This window comes from Leptonotus elevatus, chromosome 10 (genome assembly GCF_054856555.1).
Source record: "Leptonotus elevatus isolate MCC_2025b chromosome 10, RoL_Lele_1.0, whole genome shotgun sequence".
Taxonomy (NCBI): domain Eukaryota; kingdom Metazoa; phylum Chordata; class Actinopteri; order Syngnathiformes; family Syngnathidae; genus Leptonotus; species Leptonotus elevatus.
Genome location: NC_141248.1, coordinates 20,416,345 through 20,438,982, shown reverse-complemented (window position 1 = coordinate 20,438,982; position 22,638 = coordinate 20,416,345). Strand labels below are relative to the sequence as shown.

Here is a 22,638-nt window from a genome sequence, read left to right as displayed (position 1 = left end):
AGCTAACAACGTTGGATGAATATTGAATTGAATTCTATTGAAGTTGGGCAATTCCTTTCTATTAAGCAGGTCACGAAAGATGAAATGCTCAAAGAATGAATTATCCTCGTGGCATTTAAGGGTGCACAGTAGTTTGATTGACATTCAAAAATGTCTCCTGTAAGGGTTCCCTTTGACAAAATAAAGTTTGAGAAACCCCGTTACTGTTCTGCGACTCCAAAGCGCTCACAAATCTTTTCACGGCTGCAAGGGAACCTAATCCCATTTCACGTTGCCATTCAGCCGCCAAATAATCACTTGATGGCAGCGGGAAAGTGATTACCGCCGCTCGCTCGCTCTTATCTCTAGCGAGTGCGGGGAATATACAATGTCCGACGACTACGACAACAACAAACGTCCGTGTGATGGCGAGCCAAGCGAGGGAAAGTCAAAAGGGGTTACAAGCTGCACAGAGAAAGCTTTACTATCGGATGCGTGTGTGTGTGCTGCGTACAAAAGATGTAAGCACTCTAAGTCGATCCGCATGGATAAGTAATTAGAACAGCGGCCCATCCCTCTTCACACAGCCTGCATCTTTAACAATTCCTTCTGCAACGCGTCCTGTTTGCGGATCGTTCCCACAGCTGGTAGGATTGTAAACAAATTCCTATTTTTCAAGTTGTCTGTATGTCGATGCCCAGACATGTTTTAGCCTGTTAATTTGTCATTTCCACCACACAATCCTTCCATTTTGGGCAGTGATAACCTAAGTAAGATTAAATTTAGCATCGTCGAATCCGTCTAAGATACCTTGTCCCAGTCGGGGCTTATTTGTATGATTTCCCTTGTAGGACTTGTTCAAAGTATGAACCCTGGAAGTCACCCAAAATTGCTTATTTTGACTCAAATGGTCAATTAAGGTTCAATTTCAGTTATGTGTCCTTGAGACTTTCATGTGTCCTATTATGATAGACATTCCCACCGATTTAATACTATATGATTTAGGAGGCATGTTCTGGGTAACTAAAACATACTGTATATGTTTTCACCAGGATACGAGCTTGCAAAATTGTGAACTAATAAGCCGATTACGCTTCAGTCATTGCAACTCTCTTCACATTTTTCATGGTGAATGAATATGGAAGGTGTCGGCAAAAAAAATATCTAAATTTAACCAAAATAGCTGATTCCTGTTTCGTATTTACAATGCTGTTAAGTGCAGTGTGAAAAGGCCTTAAATGGATACTTGCAGCAGTAAAAGGTTAATATTTTGTGAAGAATTAATTTGATAACTTCGTTATTTTTCATAAACAATTAATACCTTTAAAAAAAAAAGTCTTCTTGCCTGGCAACTGAAAATGACATCACTTGTGCTGTGGAAGTAGGTATCAACCAATCGTGGCTCAGTTTGCTGACCAAACCCAGAAAACAGGTGAGCCATGATTGGTCATTAACTACTTTCTCAGCACAAGTGATGTCATCTTCAACCGACAGCAAGTGTAAATATACGTTTTTGAAGGTTTTAATTGTGCATGAAAAAGAAGGAAGTTGTCCAATTCATTCTGGACAAAAAAATATATATATTTTTTTTTTTTTTTTTTTTTTACTGCTGAAAATATTCTATATTCAAGTGACTTCCTCTATGGGGCATTACTGTATTGTGACTGCAGGGTGTATAAACTTTGACACTTTCTACATTCAATTCCCACAAATCTCAATCTTAAATTGCACCATGTTTGTCAAGGGCTTGGGTTTCATTCCAAATGCTTTCCAGATGAATTTTGCCTCACCTGATTGTCAGACATGACGTAGAGTGAAGTCTTATCCAGAGAGAAGGCCATATCGCGAAGGACAGGGGCGTTGTCCTTCATCACGGTCACCGTCTCGTACAACACTCCTGCGTCCAGCGGACCGTCCACTCGGATCTGCGGCGGCATGGAAACAAAACACTTTGTCACCTGCCAATTCTGTGAGATGTTGAAAATCTAGGCTCTTAACACCAGATGTAGGGAGTAAGATCCTACATAAGCAGGCTACCTGATCCGATTAGATTTGAACATATTAAATTGGATTTGCCATATTAAATTTAATTAATTTAAAATGTTTTTTTCCACTTGTGATCATGGTTAGGGTTTCAAATTCGGGATTGGTTACAAATAAGGATTGCGTTTTTAAATTAGTGTTTCAAACAAGTGGTACTGTTTCCAAGTCTCAATCATGGTTGCAAACAAGGATTTTTATGTTTAAATGTGGGTTTCAAAGTAAACATTTGCAAAGTTCACACCGCCATTTCTAGAAAATTAGGCCATTTCGGCCTCACATCAAGCACTCAGTCTGGGTTTCAGTGTGACTTTTGGGGCGTGGAACAGATGTCCGCCAGTGAAGGCTTCGCCGTTCATCCTCCGTCTTGTTAAGACAACCCCGACATGTAATTGCACTGAAAACAAATGAAATGTGCCTGTCTGGGTAATAAGTGCCTTATTGATTGGGACGCTGCTGTCAAAAGGACGCTACACAAGGTGCTTGAAATGCTTGTAAAAGATTTCAGATTGCTGGTAAGATGGCTAATATTGCAGTAAATTGCCCTACTTGTCAAGTTTAGATAACAATTGCTGTGATTTGTGTTTTGAATCCATTTTGTGACAAGGGTACTCACACCCTCTACTTAAGCATAAACCACAATTCCAACAAAGTTGGAACATTGTGAAAATGTAATACGAACAAAATACAAATATAAGGAGGCGGGTCTGGACTGCTGGCAGGTCAGTCTAGTACTCATACTCTTACTACGAATACACATCCCCATACCATCAGTGAAAAAACGACTCAAGTACAGTAAGAACGTGTACTTCCCACCACAGTCTTTTTGGAATGAATCTTGATGGATGTAACAAAGAAACTCATTAGCAATGCAAACTCGGGTTAAAGACCGATTTAAATTCATGGCAGGCTGGATAATCAACCGTTTAATACAATTACAGCGAGGACGCATTAATTTCTTAGGCATTTTAATTTGAAGAAATACAAAGGAGCTGACAACTGTGCCTGGTGTTGCATGGCATCTGCATCGTGATTATGTCACTCCTCCCCTCTGGACCGGAGCGTCGGCGCCACCACGAATCAAGACTTGCCAAGGGTAACAGGCAGCACGCCACAGCGGCAGTCTCTGAATGGGGACAGTCGATCAATACGGGCTGATTGCATGATTGGATCCCCTGGGCTCGTGAAACTTCATCAATCCGTCACATCGCAACACCTTGCAGGCAGCTGTTTGTGATTCGCTATTTTTGCATTCACCAGGTCGCAATTTTTCTATGCAACTTAGCTTCGCCTATTCGCTGAACGACTCACCTATTTGTGTATTTTGGTGGTCTGCGTAATGCCTTAAGATAAAACAAGATAGCAAGTGAAATGAAGTGATACATCTGGACTGTGAGACGACACTCTTTGTATGTCTCGGGCTCTGCCTTGCGTAATTTCCCTTGTGGCGAATGTGATGCACCATTATGCAGTTGTTGTGTATCTTACTTTCAATAGCTTTGGTATTTCTGTTGAGCCTTCTCAGCCACCGTAGTTTCGCAAACAAGACAACTAAACGTTACATTTCCTATATTGCATCTTTGCCAAACCTTGAGCTCATTTTCCCACTTCCCCATCATCCTTCCGGCATTTGCTTCTTCGCCATCCGTGATCCCGCATGGCAACAGGATCTGATTACTTTTCCCCACGCTCTCGATTTCATAACTCACAGAACCACCAGGAAGAATTTCACCTATTTTTGGGTCAGATTCCAATGGATGGAATACCTGCAGCTCAGCTTACCCTTTTGACTTTGTGTTTCACCATCCAGACTGTAAATGAATGTTGCTTCTGTCCATCCACCACTTGCTAATTGACTCATTTTCTGGCTGTCACTTGAAAGTGGCTCTTGATCTTCTTCCAAGTTATAGGTGGATACTGTACAGGTTCTATTTTCGTAAGGCGTACATGTGCGTAACAATTTTTGTGCCGGCGCAAGTCTCGTCTACCGTTTTTGGGGGCCATTTTGCGCCTCTTTGGGCGTTCTGCGGCCCCGGCGCATCTGGCAATTTGGTAACAGAAAGTAGATTTGAATTTAGACTCTGTAAAACAGGTCTAAATAGTATCAGAGAATGGGAAAATTGGTTCTAAATGTTTACAAATTGGTGATTTACCAGCATCCTGGACCACATTCTGTTTACCCGTCCATTGTAACGAGTGTCTGTCCTCGAGTTACGTCGTACGCGACCTTCGTCGTTTCTACTTTACGGCGCCCGTGCCTCGTCCGTAGCACCCTCTTTTTTGTTAATTTCCAACAGTAGTTGTGTTGTTGTTGTTGTTGTTACCTCCAGCAACACACGTCCATCTAGCACAGTGGTGGGCAAACTCGGTCCTCAAGGGCCGGCGTCCTGCAGGTTTTGGAGGTTTCCCTGCTGCAACGCAGCTGATTCCAATCAACAGGATCGTTACCAAGCTTATGCAGAGCTTGCTGATGAGCTGATCATATATCAGCTGTGTTGGAAAAGGGAAACCTCCAAAACCTGCAGGACTCCGGCCCTCGAGGACCGAGTGTGCCCACCCCTGATCTAGCAGATCGGCTCGCTATCAGGCGCGTCACATTTCCGTGTTTAAGTTTGAATTAGCTTCACTCTGTCATCCGTCAGCAATGAATGTCTGTGCGGAAACACGAAATATTGGTTCCGGCGTCTTTCAGGTCACGCAAATATGTTGTTTTTGTTATTACTGTACACAGTATATTGATGTAAATATCAACTTTAACGGTTAAATCCGACTTAAGTCCAAATTCGGGTTACATCGCCGGCGTAGAAACGGACCTCCGCCGTAACTTAAAGACTCCCCTGTATACTGCTGGATGACTTGAGCATCATCCTTACTTTCAATCTTTGTGGTCCACTTAATGTAACGCCAGAACCAACCGGGTTCACCACTTATGCCACAAAACCTGAGCGGAGCTTCTCAACTTATCCTCTCTTCCCAGGGCCTCACAGCTGACTGGGCGATATATATTTAACAATGAATAATGTCTAAGCCAATAACCGCCACTTCCTTCCTGTGTAGCGCATTCCACTGCAGAACCTGCAATAGATATACACAGCCCGATTTAACATGGCTTCCACAACTAGATCTGCAACCTGAGCCTTAAGCAAACAAGCCCCATGGTAAGAATCCACTGGCGCTCTCTAAGGGCCAAAGAAAACACTCTCCAGACTTCTAAGATGTCACTTGAACTCTGTTGAAACTCTGCCAGCCTTCACTTGAGCAACCAAATGCCTCGTCCACACCTGGGATTCATTTTGAGATTCATTTTCACCTTTGATTTTTTTTTTTTCAAGGAGATGGAGACATGTGAATAGGCCAAAGCAGAAGATTATTATGTTTATCTGGCAAAGGCTGTAAAATCCCCAGCAAAAAAAAAATGCCATGTGTGGCTGTTCATTGTGCGAGCGCTAAACACAGCTGACAAACGAGACATATGGATGGTGACCCAGGAGGCCTGAAACGCTCTGCGCCACCAATCACTGCCAATCTGTCTCATTAACAAGGTGCTGTCTGTCTGTCTGTCAGTTTGTCCGTTCATTCCTAAGAGAGCCCATTTGCTTGTTCTTCAGCGGTTTCTCTCCAAAACAAATCGATTCCAAAGTGAATTTTTTTAAAAATCAACTGGGCTTATCGTGGAATTACGGTGCATGCTGTCGTGTCTGTGCATTGAATCTATGCCTTTAAGGGGTGTGGCCTAGTGAGTGAGCTGGAGTTGGAGTCACTCCTTTTGAGTATTCTCAAGTGATATCTGGAAGTGCATGGGTCACTGGGGCTCTCCTTGCCCACATGAGAGGGCATTACAGTATAAAAATTGCTCTATTTTATTTATTTATTTATTTAAAGCAGCAGCACATCTGAAGCATACTTGTAACTAAAGTTTTGGCTTGCAACAAAAGCAATTTTAATAATAATAATGATAGTAACCATCAAGCTACGTCCTGTAAATGTGGCCACTCGTAAGTTAAGGCACCGCTGTATTAATAGTTTAAACTGTAAATGTTGCTCCAAGAAAACCAATTACTGCTTTCCTATCAGCCAGATTTTGATGGCATTTTTTGGCATTTTAGGACATTAACGAAAGCTCAAAAACCACGAAAAGTTCAGTTTTTCAGTGACTATTTTAGGATAGGTTCTACAAAAAAAATTTGGAATCATGAATAGCGAGCCGCACATTTCCTGTTATTAAAAATTATGATCCATGGTTTGTCTGTTAGGTCATACTGCACATGGATATGGAAGATTGTTTTAAAGAAACTCTTGTTCAATGGTGTGTTCAGACAAGCTGGAATTACGGGCCAAGCATTTTGCGGTTCACGTTACAAACTTTTTGGCAGCGGCTTCCTGGATGAGCTAAAGCTCCCTGATTGCCGTTTGACTTCACACGAGAAGCAGCGAGCGTTTCGCCGCCTGCCAACGACGCCATCCAAGGCCAGGATGAAACGGGCAAGTTGTTCCCCAAAATTCCTCCCGCAAGTCCCGGCGGATATTTCCGAACCATGTGCGTCCCGAAACGCTGAATTACATGCTGTCATGAACGCTCCAGGTAGTTTACAATTCCCTCTTTTGTTCAACAACTCTTCATCCAGCAAAAAAAAAGTGGTATTGAGCATCCCTCTTTTTTTACATTTTAAAAAGAGGCAAGGAATATATCAGTTGTTTTTTCTAAAAGTATATTCTAGAGCATTTGCCTAAAATTGCCTAATCAGTCATCTATAGTTGTTGGGAAGAACCCGAATCTGTCCAAAGACATTCCCAGATGCTCCCCAGGCTGGGTTCAATATGGTGACACGAGGCGTGCGGCACCATAAGGCCCAGACAACTGGCCACCTTTCAGGTTGACTGGCCGTGCATATGGTCCCATCGTGGATGAAGAGAGCGCACATTGATTAGCCCACATATCCATCAGGGCCGCACGCATGCTAATGAGGATGGCGTCGCGCTAATGAACAAAGGGGGAGGCCGAGGTCACTGAGGTGAAGACGTATGTTACAAGACGGCGCTAATCAGTGGCCCGCCACGTGAACCGCTGTCAGTATGCCACGCTACCAGCTGCATCTAATGAAGGTGACTAAATTGGGGTACGCACATAATGATTTTTAACATCCTAGCCAATTTGTAAAATATGAGAGACCCCGCAGAACCAGAGGTGAAAAAAATCACGGTCACGCTTATTGGTCTTATCAGACTGTAAGACTGACCTGTGAGAGGCAATATGGTGCCACAGGGCATTCAAACTGCCAGCACTGTAAATTCAAAGTGTTCTATGCTTAACTGATTTGCATTCAAAAACGTATAAAACGTTCTATTAATATTGCCCTGGTCCCAAAAACATATTTATATGTTTTTTTATTCTAGAGCATACAGAAGACCTGACCTGAAGAGGTCGCTTAAAGCAATGGTAGTTATTACAAAAGAGTATAAGAGATCAACTAGGGCCATGTTGCAACAAGCTCTTTTCCCCAGTGTTTTAAACAGGTTTGTGAATAATGATGTATATTCTCATGCTAATTGCTGCAAAACAGATACAAATATACTTTTTTTTCTGTGTGCCTTGCAAAATCTGTCAAAATCCAGTAAAACAACCCAGGAGCGAAGGGTTTGCTTCAGTGAAAATGGCTGAGAGTGAATGAGTTAATTAGCTAAAATTGTGTTGAAAAAAATCCCCACACCACAGGATAATCATTTCAATAATTGGACTGACTTTGATCAGAATGAAAAAAAAATACTACCGCCTCAACTTTATCATCAATCCGTATGTGTGTACTTCACTTTACCACACCTCACACCACAGGATAATCGCTTCTAGGATAATCTGTCACGGGCATCCTGTAATCTGAGTTTTTCTGACTTTGATGAACACGAGCAAAAATGCTCAAATTCGGCCTAACTATTGGTATTTGTATACCGATTCGTTGTTAAGTCAGTTCGTCTTGACCTCATCTCCACTTTCAAAGCCTTCACACGATCATTTCTACAATTACACCAATCACTTCTGTATGGCTGCATACTCTCCGTCCTGGAGGACATGCTTTTCCTGTTGCCTGTTTCCTGTCCTCCTCCACATATCCCCCCCCCCCCACACCCCCAACCTCCATTGACTGCCATTGTTTGCCAAGTTCCCAGAGCCCACCTACGACGGCAGCAGAACAATAACCGCTCCTTAGCGCGGGCCCTTATTTTCCCCCGACCGCAATGCAGTCCCGGTCCTCCCGTGCGCTTCTTATTAGCGGGACCAGGGATGAAAGGACGGAGAGAGCAGGGAGATGGACACCATCCCGTATTGTGACAAATTGCCTCCACCGGATCATCTGACGACGAGCCACTCGGAGGCCTTCCCTTCTGCTGGTCCCGCTTGTTGAGTTCCATCCTGCCAATTCGGTCCCCGAATGTCGACATCCCGTCTCACTTTGGCAACCGTGACATGACATCAAGAAGGCACTTAGCCATCTCCTGTCTTAGTCATGATTTATGTGAGTTACATTGAAGTGAAATGGAGTGCCTGTCTGTCTGTCTGTCTGTCTGTCTGTCTGCGTATGACATACAATGATGCCTTGACTTACAAGCAAAAAGAATCGACTTAATAGATTTTTGCTTTACGTTGCGAGCCAAGATCAGAGGCACGCGAAGCCTCAGATATTCCGAATTAGGTGTAAAAAATTGGTGCAACGTCACTGATTAGGCCACACCCCTTAATCCCATTTCGCACTGAGCAATGAGTGTTTGTGAAGGGTGGTGGATATAGATTTTTCGTCAGGGTCCGTTCAGGGTCACAAAGGTTCAAATTAACTCACTGACATGAAATCAAGAGGATTTGTGTAGACGAAAATAATAATAAAATCAAAGCTAACAAAAATACTCATCCGATTTTTGACCTTTTTTCATTTTTTAAAAATCTTTCAGCGGGTCAATTCCATAAAAGGTGGGTTACTAAAATTACTGAAAAGGTGCAAAAAAATTATATATATATATTTTAGTATACCCTGTATACATATGTATATTTTTCTTTTTTTTTACAACCAAATATAGGGGAAAATATATTTAATGAAATATTAAGCTAGTTAGAGTAAGTTCTATTGTGATAAAATATTTTTGAGTGTTTTTTTTTAAATAGGTTCCTTTGACATGCAATGCAAAAGGAGGGTTAATATGAAAAGCTAAAAAAAAAATGCATAAAATGTGTCAAAAAATTTGAACAAAATATTTATCCTATTGTTTGACGAGCTTTTATTTTTAAAAACCTTTCAGCAGGTCATTTCCATATAAGGCAATTTACTATTAAAAATAAATAAATAAAATTACTGGAAAAAATGCAAGAAAACAATTCAAAGCAGCAAAAACAACGCCATTTATTTATTTATTTTTTAAGAGAGACACTTGGTTAGCATGATTAGTGAGCTCCCTTTTGATGGACTTTTCCATGAGCTTCACATTTGGGGCTCCACATGAAGACAATTGACTGGTCCATTTTGATTGCACGCAGCACTTTGTATTCCCGAGCGTGCGCCTTAGAGAGGAACTGCCACAAGTGCTAAGGACAGCTTCTCAAACCCACACTGCCGAGGACGCATTAAACTTGGATGACTCTTAAAATCTTGCTGCGCTGGTGGCAGCCGGGAATGTCGGAAAATGTTGACAACATCTTGGCGAGGGCCGGGAGGGGACGGCATTAGTACGCTCGCTACACTTCGGCGGGCTAGCGCGCGGCTTGCCTCTGAGGTCATTGTTCTGCGACGCCACGTTTTTCCCTTCGAAAATCAATTCCACTTAGCGGCCATTATGTGCTGAGGCCGTCACAGGTTAAGTCGAAAGAAGAGACATTCTGCTGGAGTAGGCTGGGTGGCCAAACAACCAATAAAACATAATTTTCAACACCATGGTTCATATCGAGCGCAGTACAGTACCTTGACTTAAGGGTAATGGCCATATTTAACGGAAATACCAAAACCCTGTGCAGATTTAGATTGCACCTCGTTGCTAGGCTTGGGAATGCAAATAGAGCCCTTAGAGTTTGTGCTAAACCGTTTTGACCACGTTTTAGCTCTGACATTTTTAGGCGGCGGAGAATATCGCTTCCTGTTGCTGTTGTTGTTTGCGCCTGTAAATCAGCAACCCGTTCACAACCGCTTTTCTTTCTTGGAAAAAAAAAGTAGCCATCTTTACATCTTCAACACATGGTGTTGCCATAATCACAGCAAATTTGAGATGACATCCCAACCGATAATAACTGCCATTTGATTGCAAGAACAGTGATTAATACAAAAAAAAAATGCCGACAATCGGACAGCAGAAAGAGACAAGACATCAGCAGAAACAAGCCACAGCCAAAGCGAAGACTATAAGAAGACCTTTTTTTTTTTCATGCTGAGCTAAAAAAGCCTCCACAAGTGTCAACGATGTGTCCAGAAATGCCACAGGAAGTGATAGGTCAGCTTTCCTGATATCAAGTTTCAAGTAGCAGTGGGACAATAAAGAAATGTGCTCTTAGTCACTCAGCTGCGATTTTGCAAAGAAAACCGCCGCTTCCCCTCAGGACCATCCGGCCGGCGCGTAGTTTTCCCTCCAGTGTGTACGGCGGTTTTTCCAGCTGCTCCAAATCATCATTAATGTTGAAATAAATCAGTGAAGTAATCTTTGGCACATTCCCAATGGATCTCACTAGCATTTTGTTAAGTTGTAGTAACTGTTTATATCAGTGCCTCGACTATCTTACAAAATAGTTTTCATTTTCAACCACTTTTTGATACGGACTGTGTTTCTTTTTATCCTTAGACTATCAGGCCAATAAACACGTGCAGTGCAGTTGGCTTCAAATAGCCTTCAGGCCAGACGTCTTAGCCTTTGGTAACTCCTCATTAACATCCATCGAAATCCTTCTTTTTTACCCGCTGGGTCACATTACCGAGTCCCCAAAGCAGGCAGCGAATGCAACACCAGCAAAGCCGGCCCGATGACGGAAACGTCCTGTTTTACGCGCAACTGCAGTGACCTGGCGGCGAGGCGTTGATGGATACATCCATATGCTTTTCATGGAGCTGCTGTCGCTTAGCCCCCGTGACCTTTCAACTCGGCTACACCCTCCCCGTGACAGGCTCGACCTTTGCGCTGACCCTGCCGCAGCGTTGATAGTTTTTATTGTCACGGCCCATTTCCACTGCGCCTGTCCATTTGGGCCCGACGAATTGAGACTAGAGAGGTGACCCCCCCCCCCACACCCCACCCACACCCCCCCCCCCCAACCCCCCGCCGCCCTCAGCTCTGCTCTGCGGAGGCTCCTGCGAGTCTGAATCATGGCCGTACATTTCACTGGTGTAATAAGACACGTTGGCCTGCATAGACTCACACTCGGAGCACTAAAAATGAAATACACACACAAGCAAGCAGCTTTAATAGACAAAGAAATGGAAGTGAGCTGCCTGAACATCTCGAGTGCCTTGTGGCTTCGAGTTTATGAGTTTCTGGCGCCCTTATTCTGGGTGTTTTAACAATAAAATCTTTATTAGAGGACATATTACCAAAAAATATGTATTTTAATTGCTTGTATATAATTAGTTGGACTTTTGAGGTGTCTGCTTGAGTGATGTTCTTTATTAGTCTAAACATGACATTCTGATTAGTTTTGTGTTTTTGGAATATGAATTAAGCAGAAAATTCTACCTTTTGCTTGATTCTTCTCAGGGGGCGGCCATTTTGTACTGTACTGCCACTTGCTGTCGACTGAAAATGACATCACAGTGTCGAAGGGCTCAGATAACAACTGTCACGGCTCACCATTTTTCTGGGTTTGATCAAGTGGCGTTCGCAAGCTGAGGCCTTAGGCACTGTCATGTCATTTTCAGTTACTAGCAAGCGGCAAAAATGGCCGCACCCTGAGATGGATAAAAACGGGTGGATTTTGCGCTTAATTCATATTCCACAAATCCAATTATAATCAGATTGCCTAGTTTAGACTACTGAGGCCTCATAGAATATATTTACTTGACTTCACCCTTTACCGTCCACATCAGGTTGTTTATGTAAACAATTCATTTTTACCAACTATATGGTATTGGTAGTAGCTGTGTTTCATAATTTTCATTATGTGTGTCGTTGGATGCTATCGAGGTCAATATATCCAACCTGTCATAGTGAAATATCCATTTTAAAAAAATCCAAAATTTTAAAAATATTTGTTTAGTAGTCAGTCAACCTAGTAGTAAAGGTCCACCATGTGCTCATTAAATGCTAATATGCTAAATGCTAAAAACGTTCACACTAATTTTCCACAGCATAGCGTGTACTTAATATAAAATACATGGTATGATGATGTAATTTAATGTCAAATCTTGGGGTGAAAAAAAAGTCACCTTGTTGTGTTATTGACTCAGCAAATATGAGTCTTTTTGATTGGCACATCTATCTTTGGGCATTTTTGCCCATTCCGCTTCTCAACTTACTTTTAAGCATCATGATTCAACGACTGTGAATATATACACTCGTGATTTTTTTGCTTTGTTTTTATACATTTCCACCTCGTAAAATCCCCCGAAAAACATTTTCATGTGAAAACAATGACATTTTGGGAAGTAGGCTGTGACATAATATGTGGAAAAATGGAAGCATACTTTGCGGATGTGCTGTATACTAAGCAATATTCTCAGTCTTGCATATCCTGTATCTTTGTGCTGAGTCAAACATTTCAGTTACATTTAGTGTAGCGATTTCCCACCTTGTATGAATGAGTCCGATTTTGCTAGCGCTGCATGTTACTCCGCACAATGGACTCCGGCATTTTAAGAACTCAAAACTTGCACATTAGTTACGGTCCACTCATTTGTTTTTGTCCTTTGAGTCATTACCCATCTGCACTTGTTTTTATTCCCCCCCGTTGTCCTTACATGTCTTTTCTTGTTTGTCTTTCTTACTATTCGGCTTTTCTATCCCAGTCTTTCCCAGTCCAGCTTGTCTTTTTCCATCAAGCTGTCTGCGTGTGCGTTGCGTATCAGACAGACTGCTGCTTCCAAAAGAATGAGCCCCCCCCCCCCCCCCCACATTCCGCCACCCCCACCCTCCTCGGGCTAATGTCACAACAGTCCTTCCCCACAATTCCTCAGTCAGCTGCCTGCGCAGGAAGCCGAGCCCGCGAGGTGCCAGCCAGCCCATCCACTCGGATGAAAGCGCGGGGCCCGCAGCAAAAGAATTGTAATATCAGTGGGTTGTCAAATGACACGTGATGGACAATGGGCTTAATCAGCTAAATGTACGCTACATCTAAGAAAGGGGTCATATTATGTCTGTGGGGCTGCTTTGAGGAGAGGGATCCGTTCCATTTCTTCCTCTGTCAGTTTGGCTATCAAGATCATTCAATTATTTTTGATTTGAGTTTTTGTTATTGATTCCAATTTTTTATCTAATCCTAAAGTTGGATCAAAACAAGCCGTTAAAGTGGCTGCTTAAAAGTCTTGTGACTCTCACCTAACAATGATATCATGCTGGCTGCAAGCTAAAAGCTAACGCACGCGCATAGTGACTGCTGACTGCACGCAATTGAGCAGCCGCACCATGACACACTTTAATCCCTGTTATAAATTAAACCTTATTATAATTAGATCATTAATTGTGAAGATTATTGCGTTAATGAATTAAAGATAGTTTTTGTTACACTAATGAGACACAAAACTTATTATATTGCTGCTGAGGAGTGTTTTCTTTTTTTTTAATGATTTGACATTTATAAATGTGAGATGATGTCATCTTTTGGGCAGGAAACTGGGTGAGTAAAACAGACACCGTGAGCAATGGAATCGGATGACAAATAATTCGATCATATAAGCCCACCTGCCATATTTAGTCCAAAACAGACCAGTCGGTCGGCGCATGATGTCAGGCATAATAAAACCGTTGTAAACTGTTGTAAAACCGTAAACGGCATATTGTGGAAAACTGACTTTAATGGCTTGTATACAAACATTTGGGTCTTTGGAGTGTGAAATTAAACATTTCTCCGCTCTCAAACACTGTGGGCGTGTCCACTGAATGTGTGAAACCCTGGTAAAAAAAATAAATAAAAATGATATTCCTTTAGTGCCTTTCTTCTGTCTGCACATCCATACACGATTGAGCCGCGATCATAAAGCCGCTTAAAGCTTAATTTATCAATAATAGTGCCAAGCTGTTGTGTACCAAAGCATGGAACTGCCAATGTGGAGTGACAAAGTCATTCGAACGTCTTGATGAAGTCGTTCAAATAAAATGGAGAAGGAGTTCATGTTCCAATTGATTTGCTCTTAATTTGAAAACTGTACTGTTTCCGTTGCCAACGTCCAACATGAAATGCTTATACCACCTAGTGGCAGAAAGATGACCTCATCACAAATCTGAGTCGATGATTAACACTCCTTTCAACTGTATAGTATATCTTTTTAACTTCAAATAACTGATATACAAAGTACTATAAAATTACTGTATTAATGAAATAAAAGATACAACCACATGGTTGATTTGCATTGTATTATTGTGTTGTATATTTGTAAATTTTTTATGTTAACAAGAGTGTAAAACGAAAAAAATATTTTACATTTAGAATTGACATCAATTAATTAATTTGAGATTAATCGTGAGTTAATGCTGTAAATCATGTGATTATTTTTTATTTAAATTCTGAATACACTTTATCGCTATCAGTGCTACATTTACTGTAGGACTTTTGCGTATGTTCCCAGCATTTATCTTCAAACGTATATATTTAGAAACAAATCTCTAAATTCACTATAGTATAGTATCGTCACACAGCATTATACCCACCTTCTTAAGTCGCCCATTCTTGGTGCCCAGGAAGACCACGCTGTGTCCGTTATAGGTGTAGGAGATGACCGAGGTCAGCCTCTCGCGGCTCTCCAAGTAAACCGTGCGGCCCGCCACCAGTTGGGAGCCCCCCAGGGGTTGATTTATGTCCAGGCCGCAGAAGTGGTCGTCAATGGGGACAGGCTGTGCGCAGAGGAAGAAAGAATGGCTGTGAAATAATTAAAACGGCCACTTTTTAGTGTGCGGGGAAGATAAAATAGGACGGCGGGAGAGTGAAAGAACAGCGGATTGGGGATGACAGATGTGTGCGAGGAAGAAGAGTGTAATTGTGAACCGGGAACAGGGAAGAAAAATCAGCGGTGACGTGTGTGAATAAAGAACGAACTCCTCCGTGTTAAGCGCGGCGTTTTTTTCCCCGGGTTTAAAAACAGGAACTTCAAACGCTTTCTCGGCCGCCGCGCTTATCGACTGTGAGCGGTGGCAAATTTGCCATGATGGCAAAGCGTGCGAGGCGGCGCACGCTTTGCACCTGTTCCCTGTGATTGTTGATCACTTGATGCCACATCACACAAATAAGCAGTGCCAGCGATGTCTTGATGCTTGATAAAGCATCAAAGAGCGCCGCGTGCAAAGCGGTCGTGTTTCTTCTTCTGCTTTACACGCGCCTCAAAACAACCTTAAGTTGCTGCTGGCTTTATTTGCTAATTTGCTCTCACTACCTCCTGTTGTTGACATGTTTACAATTATACTGCAGCCTTGAGATACAAGTTGAGTTCATTTTGTGACCACGCTCGTATCAAATGATCTCTCCCTATTGAAATGAATGGAAATGCCATTAATCTGTTCCATGTGCCCCCCAAAAAATAACTATAAATGTTGCCATTCACTTAAAAACCCTAGCAGGTCAACGCTGTATTTCACTCAAACGTAGACATTAGCAGTCAACAACTTCACATTGAATCGTATTCTTGTAAAAAAGAAAATCAATCCCTGAAGAGAGAGAAATTGGATTGATCCATTCTATGTTCATCCAATGAAATTATGTGCACACAAATAGCCTATCCATCTGAATTAAGGCCACCATTTACATTAATTTTGAAAGCACTTCCTCAACTAAGTACATTTGTGCTGAATGTCCATCTGTTACCAATATGCAAAAATTAAAAGCATTTTCCATCAAGTTATTCCAGAAGAACAACACATCAGACGTGATTAAATCTGCACTGTAATGTATTCAGTAATTCTGCTTTGGAATGGCTGTTTGAGTCCGGTGAGTCACACTCATTCAAAGCACGAGTTGCCAAAATACTGCTTGAAGTAGGGATACATATGTGAACAGACATACGCTAAATAAGATGCAATTATAAAGGTTCTAAAAGCTCTACTATGCATAACGTTAGTAATTATGTTTATGGCATTGGTAATACTTGACATTTGATTGGTGGCTGGACTCACTTTAGTCCAGTACAGCATTAGAATAGTTTGTTTGTTTAAATTGTTTCTATTTGTAATGTATTGTATTAAGTCTCTGTTAATTATAGCCGGTCACTGATATGGTGGCCCATGAGGTCTTATTGTTGTTTGACTTCCGGCTTTGTGTTTTATTGGGCCAAAAGTAAATATTGGCATGCTAACGTGCTAATGTAAAATCTAAATTGCATAACTAGCGTAAGCATTTTCTCTTTGGTCACACCAGATTACGATTTCTTCAGGCGGCTTTCAACACCCTCAAAAGCTCAAAAGCATGCATTTGTATTTCTTCTTTGAAAGCGGACAAAATGATCATTTGTTTTACAAACTCTGCTCTACTCTCTACTCTACTTACTTGGATAAGAAAACAATATCTGATAGCACCTTTTAAAAAGATGTTTAACAAAGCATGCAATTAGATTTGATTGTAGCTCTTTTACTGAAAAGCATTTGATGTAATGATAAGTTGTCAGGACCGAGCCTTTGTGTTTTATTGAGTCCCTTAGGTTAACGGCACAGCAAGATTAATTATTGCGCTATTATGTATTTACAGCACGCCTCAGCTGCTTTGACTTGAATAACACCTTATTTGCTTGATAGCATAGTAGAATCAAAGTGCACACTGGGAAGTGGCACGGTAATGGTATGATTGTTTTCATCATTGCTTTCAGCTCGTTCCTGTGAAAGCCTCATTATGCATAATTGTGGCTTTTATGAAGGCGTAGTCACGGACATGTGCAAGAAAGGCACTTTTTTTTCCAACATGAAGAAAAATCCTCAAGAGGTTTTGAGCGGTGCTGACAGGGACACGAGTGGAGCGACGAGGATGAAGGGGAGTGGAAGGGGATTAGAGGAAGGTGGGCGTTGGTGGCCAAACCCCCCGAATGAAATCAAAGCTTCTTGCCAAGTGTGATTAGCTCCGTGGGCTGAATCTCCTCCAAGCCCTCTGCACTCTTGGAATCCCGAATCGGACGCCGCTCATAATTGCAAACATGGTTAATCAAAGAGTACATTTCTGTCTGTGCCGTTCTCCGCCATGTTGTTTTACAGTTCTCTGTTGTTTACCACATCATAGCAGAGCTTGCTGATGAGCTGATCATTTGAATCAGGTGGTTAAAGGCAAGCCGAACTGTGGCAGCATTTTTACTTTCTAGACTTGGATTTGCCACCTCTGACTGTTAATAAATCTAGATGGTGATTGGATCAGTCCACCTACCGCCTTGGTGCACTGCACGTCCTTCCCTAGCAGCCAGTGCAGCTCCAGGTGTCCCTCGCCCTGGTAGCAAGACTGCAGCCTCTCCTTGATGCGTGTGTTGATGTCCTGGATGGTAAAAACGCACAATGCGGAGTGATCCGATGGGTCGTGATACTGCTTCTGGCCCTTGGAGAACACGGCAAAGAGCACGTCATCCTGGGCGCCAATGTTAAGCGTCTTGGCCAAGACCCTGCCAGCTTTGGACAGGTAAGCGTCCTGGAGCAGACGGTACTCCTCGCCCCGGTGGACGCAGCCCACGGGAAGCGACACGTACGAGTGGAACTTCTTGTCGCCTTTGCAGAGGCGGATGATGCGGGAGGTGTAGAAAAAATCGCCAGGGGAGCCCCCAGATGGCATCCCGTTCTCAGGTGTCTCCGGCTGGACGGTCATGAAGTAGACAAAATGACCACTATCGAAGCCGTAGATGTAATAGATGTCAAAATGTGGGACAAGTGCAAGGGTGTCGGAGGGGATTTTGATGAGCGACGAGACGAAGTCGGTGTGAAGTTCGTAGTCGAGCATGGCAGAGGATTCCGGGTCGCGAGGCAGCTTGCGGCTGGAGATGGTCGGGAAGTAGTCCTGCTTCCCTCCAACCGCGGTGCCGATGTACAACGTGGCATCCTGAGCCAGCGAGGGCACCACCACCCCGTACATGGTCCCTGTCTGCGTGTCGCTGGATAGGTAGTGTTCTTTCTTATGCGTGGGCTCCCCAAGGATGAACAAGTCGTCAAGCCTCATGAGCTTGCAGACGCCCTGGTAGAGGCTGCCGCATGCCAGGAGGCGGTTGTGGGAGTAGTCGATGAGCAGCAGTTTGTTGACGTTGTCCGTGGAGGCGAGGGGCTCCGAGCAGGGCTGCACGATCAGAGGAGGGTAGCAAGCTTTGTTGTCGTACTCTGGCCCCGTGGCGTGGGACACCAGAAGTGTGAGGTTGGCCGACAGCTTGTATATCCGGTTGACGGCGCCGATGTAAAGTGCGCCCGTGGACTGATGCACAGCGAGGTGGTTCAGCGACCACTCTCGTCGCTCCGACTGGAAGACGTTCGCAGTTTGTCCGGCAGCTGTCTTTTGACTCACGAGGATGAGCGTCAGTAGCCCAAGGGCCACCAACCGTGACATGACCTTCAGAGGGCCGTGAAGTTTAGTGAAGCAGCCGTAAGTCCATCTTTCAAGTAAGCGCGTTCCCATCCCCGCGGGGCTCCCAAAAAGACGGTGCTCTGACGAACCTCCTGAGGACTGTGTGTCAGCGAGGTGAAAGCCAGAGAACTCGTCGTCCTTCTCCAGGAAACTTCACATTCCTCTGAAAGAGAAGAGGCGAGAAATTCTTTTTATCAACTCTTTAAAAGTCCCACCTCGTTTTAAGTGCATTTAGGTTATCATCCACACTTCTGCTTGTCTTCCTGTCTGCTTGTGCTTTATCAGACTCATGATGCATCAAAGAAACAAGCACTCATTTGTTCTAAGTGTCTCATCGTATTTACAAGAGAGAGTTTCATGTTCCCCCCACCGTCAACTGGGGAGCTTATTAAATGTGCCACCCCTTTCAGGAGAACTAACCTCTGCTTATTACTCCAACAAAACAGTCACACAATGTGCTGCGGCTGCCGACTCTTTTGGTTGCTTATTAGAGCGACCCAAATGTATTCATCATGTGTCCGTGTTTGGGGCTGACTCTTCTATCCCCGCCACCCTGTCATGTTCACTTAAATGGCGGAATCCAGGAGGAATTAATCACTCTCCACTGCAGCCGACATTCCCCAAATTAATCAGCCTCTTTCCAGGGATGGCAGGGAGTCATTAGAGATTCCTAGCCAGGCAGCATCAACCCTAGCACTTCCCTTTTTAATTTCATTAGCATATTTTATGTAGATATCTCCTGGGGGGGCTGGCAAACAATGCCCCTCAAAGGCGGGATGAGCTCGGATGAGTTGGACACGTGGCAGTGAATGATGTGCTCACATTTTCTTATCGTAAAGCCTACTTGTGCCTGGCTGTGTCTGCAGCGAAATGAATTAATTTGCTTTCAAACAGGTTTTCACCTCCAAACAAAGATGAATGTGGAGTGACGGTGCAGACGGGCATTGCGGATAAAGTGGCTTTGCATTCACAGCTGCCACACCAAAGTCTATTAAAGCGAGGTGATAAAAGTGCCTACCGGGAGGAGAGATCGTAAATTTGCAAACGTGCTATCATCCTAAATCTGTCGGGGCGTCGTCATGCATCAGCGGGCGCCTAAAGGTGGAAACCCCCATTTTTTTCCCCATTTGTGTTATCCTCGCCAAGCCATTGCTGAGAAAATTGGCGGAAAGTCGTGATTTTGCTGACCAAAGAAAAGCCGTGTTATCGTCTTTCATGACCTCAAGCATCTTGGATCACAAGTCATCGCTGCTGCTCCTTCTGATGTTCGCGGCTTGGCCACCTGGGGTCAGTAGACACACGGCCATGTACACGGAGACGGTCACTCCTGAGCCCGTATCCCACTGAAGGACAGACGTTTGTGACTGTTTGCAAAGGTAGCGAATGTTCAAATTCGCAACATTGGCTAAGAATTCTCTAAACGTTGCACGTAAAACCATTCAAATTAGATATTTGAAATTTTCTTGTAGCGAGAAAAAACATTGCAAAATTTGGCAAAAATTGGGCGAACATTTAGAGAACGTTTAGCAAATGTGACCTTGAACTAACCTTGCCAAGAAATCAACATTTACTATGTTTGCAAAAGTAGTATTCAGTAATAGTCATTGATCTTTGCAAAATGTATTGTTATATTATCTGTCTAGATGTGTTCAAATATTTGTTGCGTTCAAGGTTGCCTCACCGTAACACTAATGCTGTCCGCTGGCCTGCTCATGGCATTTTGCATTGTTTGTTAGCATTCAAGCTACACACACTTATCTATAACAAAGCACTGTGGTTGTTTGAAATACACAGCTTGAAGACTATGTTTTGAAGAATTGTTCACCATCTGCCAAACTGCTGCTTGCTGTGAAGTGAGTTGAGTGTTCACGGCCACCATACAGTGCTCATATGTCTCATTTTGGCTCGCAAGTCAAAGCCAAAAATCTGCGGAAACGATGGCTCATATCAGTGTCTCAAGGCACCACTGTACCTGCTTAATAGTTTGGAATTAGCTTTTTTAGACTCTGGAATCAACACGCAACCACCCCGAGGTCTGGCCCTAGTTGTCATGGTAATGCAAGCCATTCATTTTCGTGCTTGCACCCCACGGTGGTGGAGGTAATAGTGAGCACTAGCAGGACTCTTTTTGACAGGTAGATTGAACATTAACATGAAGAGATTTGACTCCAACAACTTTTCCTTGAAAATTAGTAGGGTTTCTGCTACTACATCGGATAGTGTTTCTTTTACCCAAGGTTGGATTCATTATTTTGCCCCAGCAGATTGGGTTTGAAGATTGGATTTGGGCTTCTTTAAGAGCCTGGTTGACATTTTGGGCGGGTTGTGTACTGAGGTTGAAGTTCAATTTAATGCCATGTTCTTAATAGGTGGCTGGACCAACCATAGAAAATGGGTTGGTTGTGTAAGTAGAATGTAGAAGTTATTCCAAACATATGCTGTATCATGTTGAATGTTTTGCTCTCATGGTAATAAAATGTGTACTATTTTTAACCACTGGTAACCCATTTCTTGCTAGGTTTAACTCATCTGTGTAGGTAGTTTTTATCCCTTGTTGACTCAACATGTTGAGTTAAGTCCTCAATCCAATCTACTAGTTATTAATAACCCAGCTGTGACATTGGGTTTGCTATTTCCTTCTGGGTTATTTTTAACTCAAGATTAGAACCCCGAACCTGACGAGCGTGATCAAGGCTTAGTCAAGATCAATAGTCCTCAGTGAGGTGACTCTCCTGAACATCTTATTTTTTTTGCATTTTCCCAATGATACTTCTTGGTTTAAGTAGAGGTTAAATGATGACGGTCATGTTGGGAAAACGTGAGAGTGTGCGGAGAGGTCACGCCGCGGCGTGTTGGCCGTCAAACGGGACGTCCCGCCGAGTTGAGCGCCAGCCAGGAACTTAGCGGATGGACTGACACTGAGCTGGCCGGGCTCCATCCAGAAGCACTACGGCACCTCCCGTCCATCTGTCGCCGCCACGCTTGCCCCGCGGTCACTCTAAAGTCTGCACCCGCTTCGCTCGTTTTTTTGGCAGGCTCGCCGCCAGCGACTCTGCCAGTAATTGGCCACTGAAGGCTGACTATCTGTAAATTATTTTTTTTACGTTACATTCATACGAGACCAGTGTGTACTTTTTGTGGAAATGACCTGGCTCGCTCATGGAGAATAAGCATGCTTGTGACAAATACTCACTTTAATGATGATTAGGAAAAAAAATCTCACTCTGACAAACAACTTATCATGAAGCAAATCATTTGACTTTTCAATTTGTCAGGGGTAACATTTTAACAACGGTATTAAAATCAAAGGCTGCCGCGAGCAGATGATCATCTGAATCGGCTTCTTTGTTGACATCGCCACTTTCATTTCAACTGAGTTTTACCTTTTATCTTCTTTCACTTTCTCAAGGGATCAGCAGCATTTTGTCCTTAGTATGGCTTGTGGCTTAAACGGCATGACTATAAACTCTTTGTAGCCGTGGGGTGTTTTTAGTAAAGCAGCATTCCTTAAACCATAAAGGTCACCAGCATTTTAAGAGAGACGCTTGTTTGCAGAAAATCGGGATCTGACAAAAAAAAAAAGGCTTTCATAAAAGTGAGAAGGTTACGAGAGGCAAATCCGACTATCATGTGACACTGCAATGATGCTAACCACTCCTCGAGGAAGTCATGGAAAAGTGTTAACCTACAGAACTACGCCAATTATACCTACAATTATAAGTGATGATAATAGGCGATATACTTGAACTTGCCTACTGTATGTATTTAATGTAACATAAGTATGAGGTGCGTCAGAAAGGGTACACAGTACGCGGGTAGTTTGGTATTAGTGTCTGCCCACACATCAAACGTGAAATTAAACAACCAAGTCAAGTGGTTCTGAAAATATGCCCATCAGTAAACTCTTCTGAATAGTGGAAATGGAATGGTTAAAAACCAAA

The 22,638-nt window shown here is 43.0% G+C and overlaps 2 protein-coding genes across 3 annotated transcripts in view; one reads left to right on the top strand and one right to left on the bottom strand.

The window, feature by feature from the left end:
* The window catches only part of LOC147167551 (olfactory receptor class A-like protein 1), a 152,911-nt gene that overhangs the window by 84,236 nt on the left and 46,037 nt on the right, over positions 1-22,638 (top strand). The window lies entirely within an intron of this gene.
* The window catches only part of LOC147167553 (plexin-A2-like), a 99,229-nt gene that overhangs the window by 58,092 nt on the left and 18,499 nt on the right, over positions 1-22,638 (bottom strand). The window contains exons 2-4 of the mRNA XM_086087956.1: positions 17,525-18,860; positions 14,839-15,021; positions 1,770-1,904 (exon numbers count right to left, since the gene is read on the bottom strand). Of these exons, the coding sequence (XP_085944082.1) occupies positions 1,770-1,904; positions 14,839-15,021; positions 17,525-18,748 (1,542 nt within the window). The 5' untranslated portion in view covers positions 18,749-18,860. The remainder of the gene's footprint in view (positions 1-1,769; positions 1,905-14,838; positions 15,022-17,524; positions 18,861-22,638) is intronic.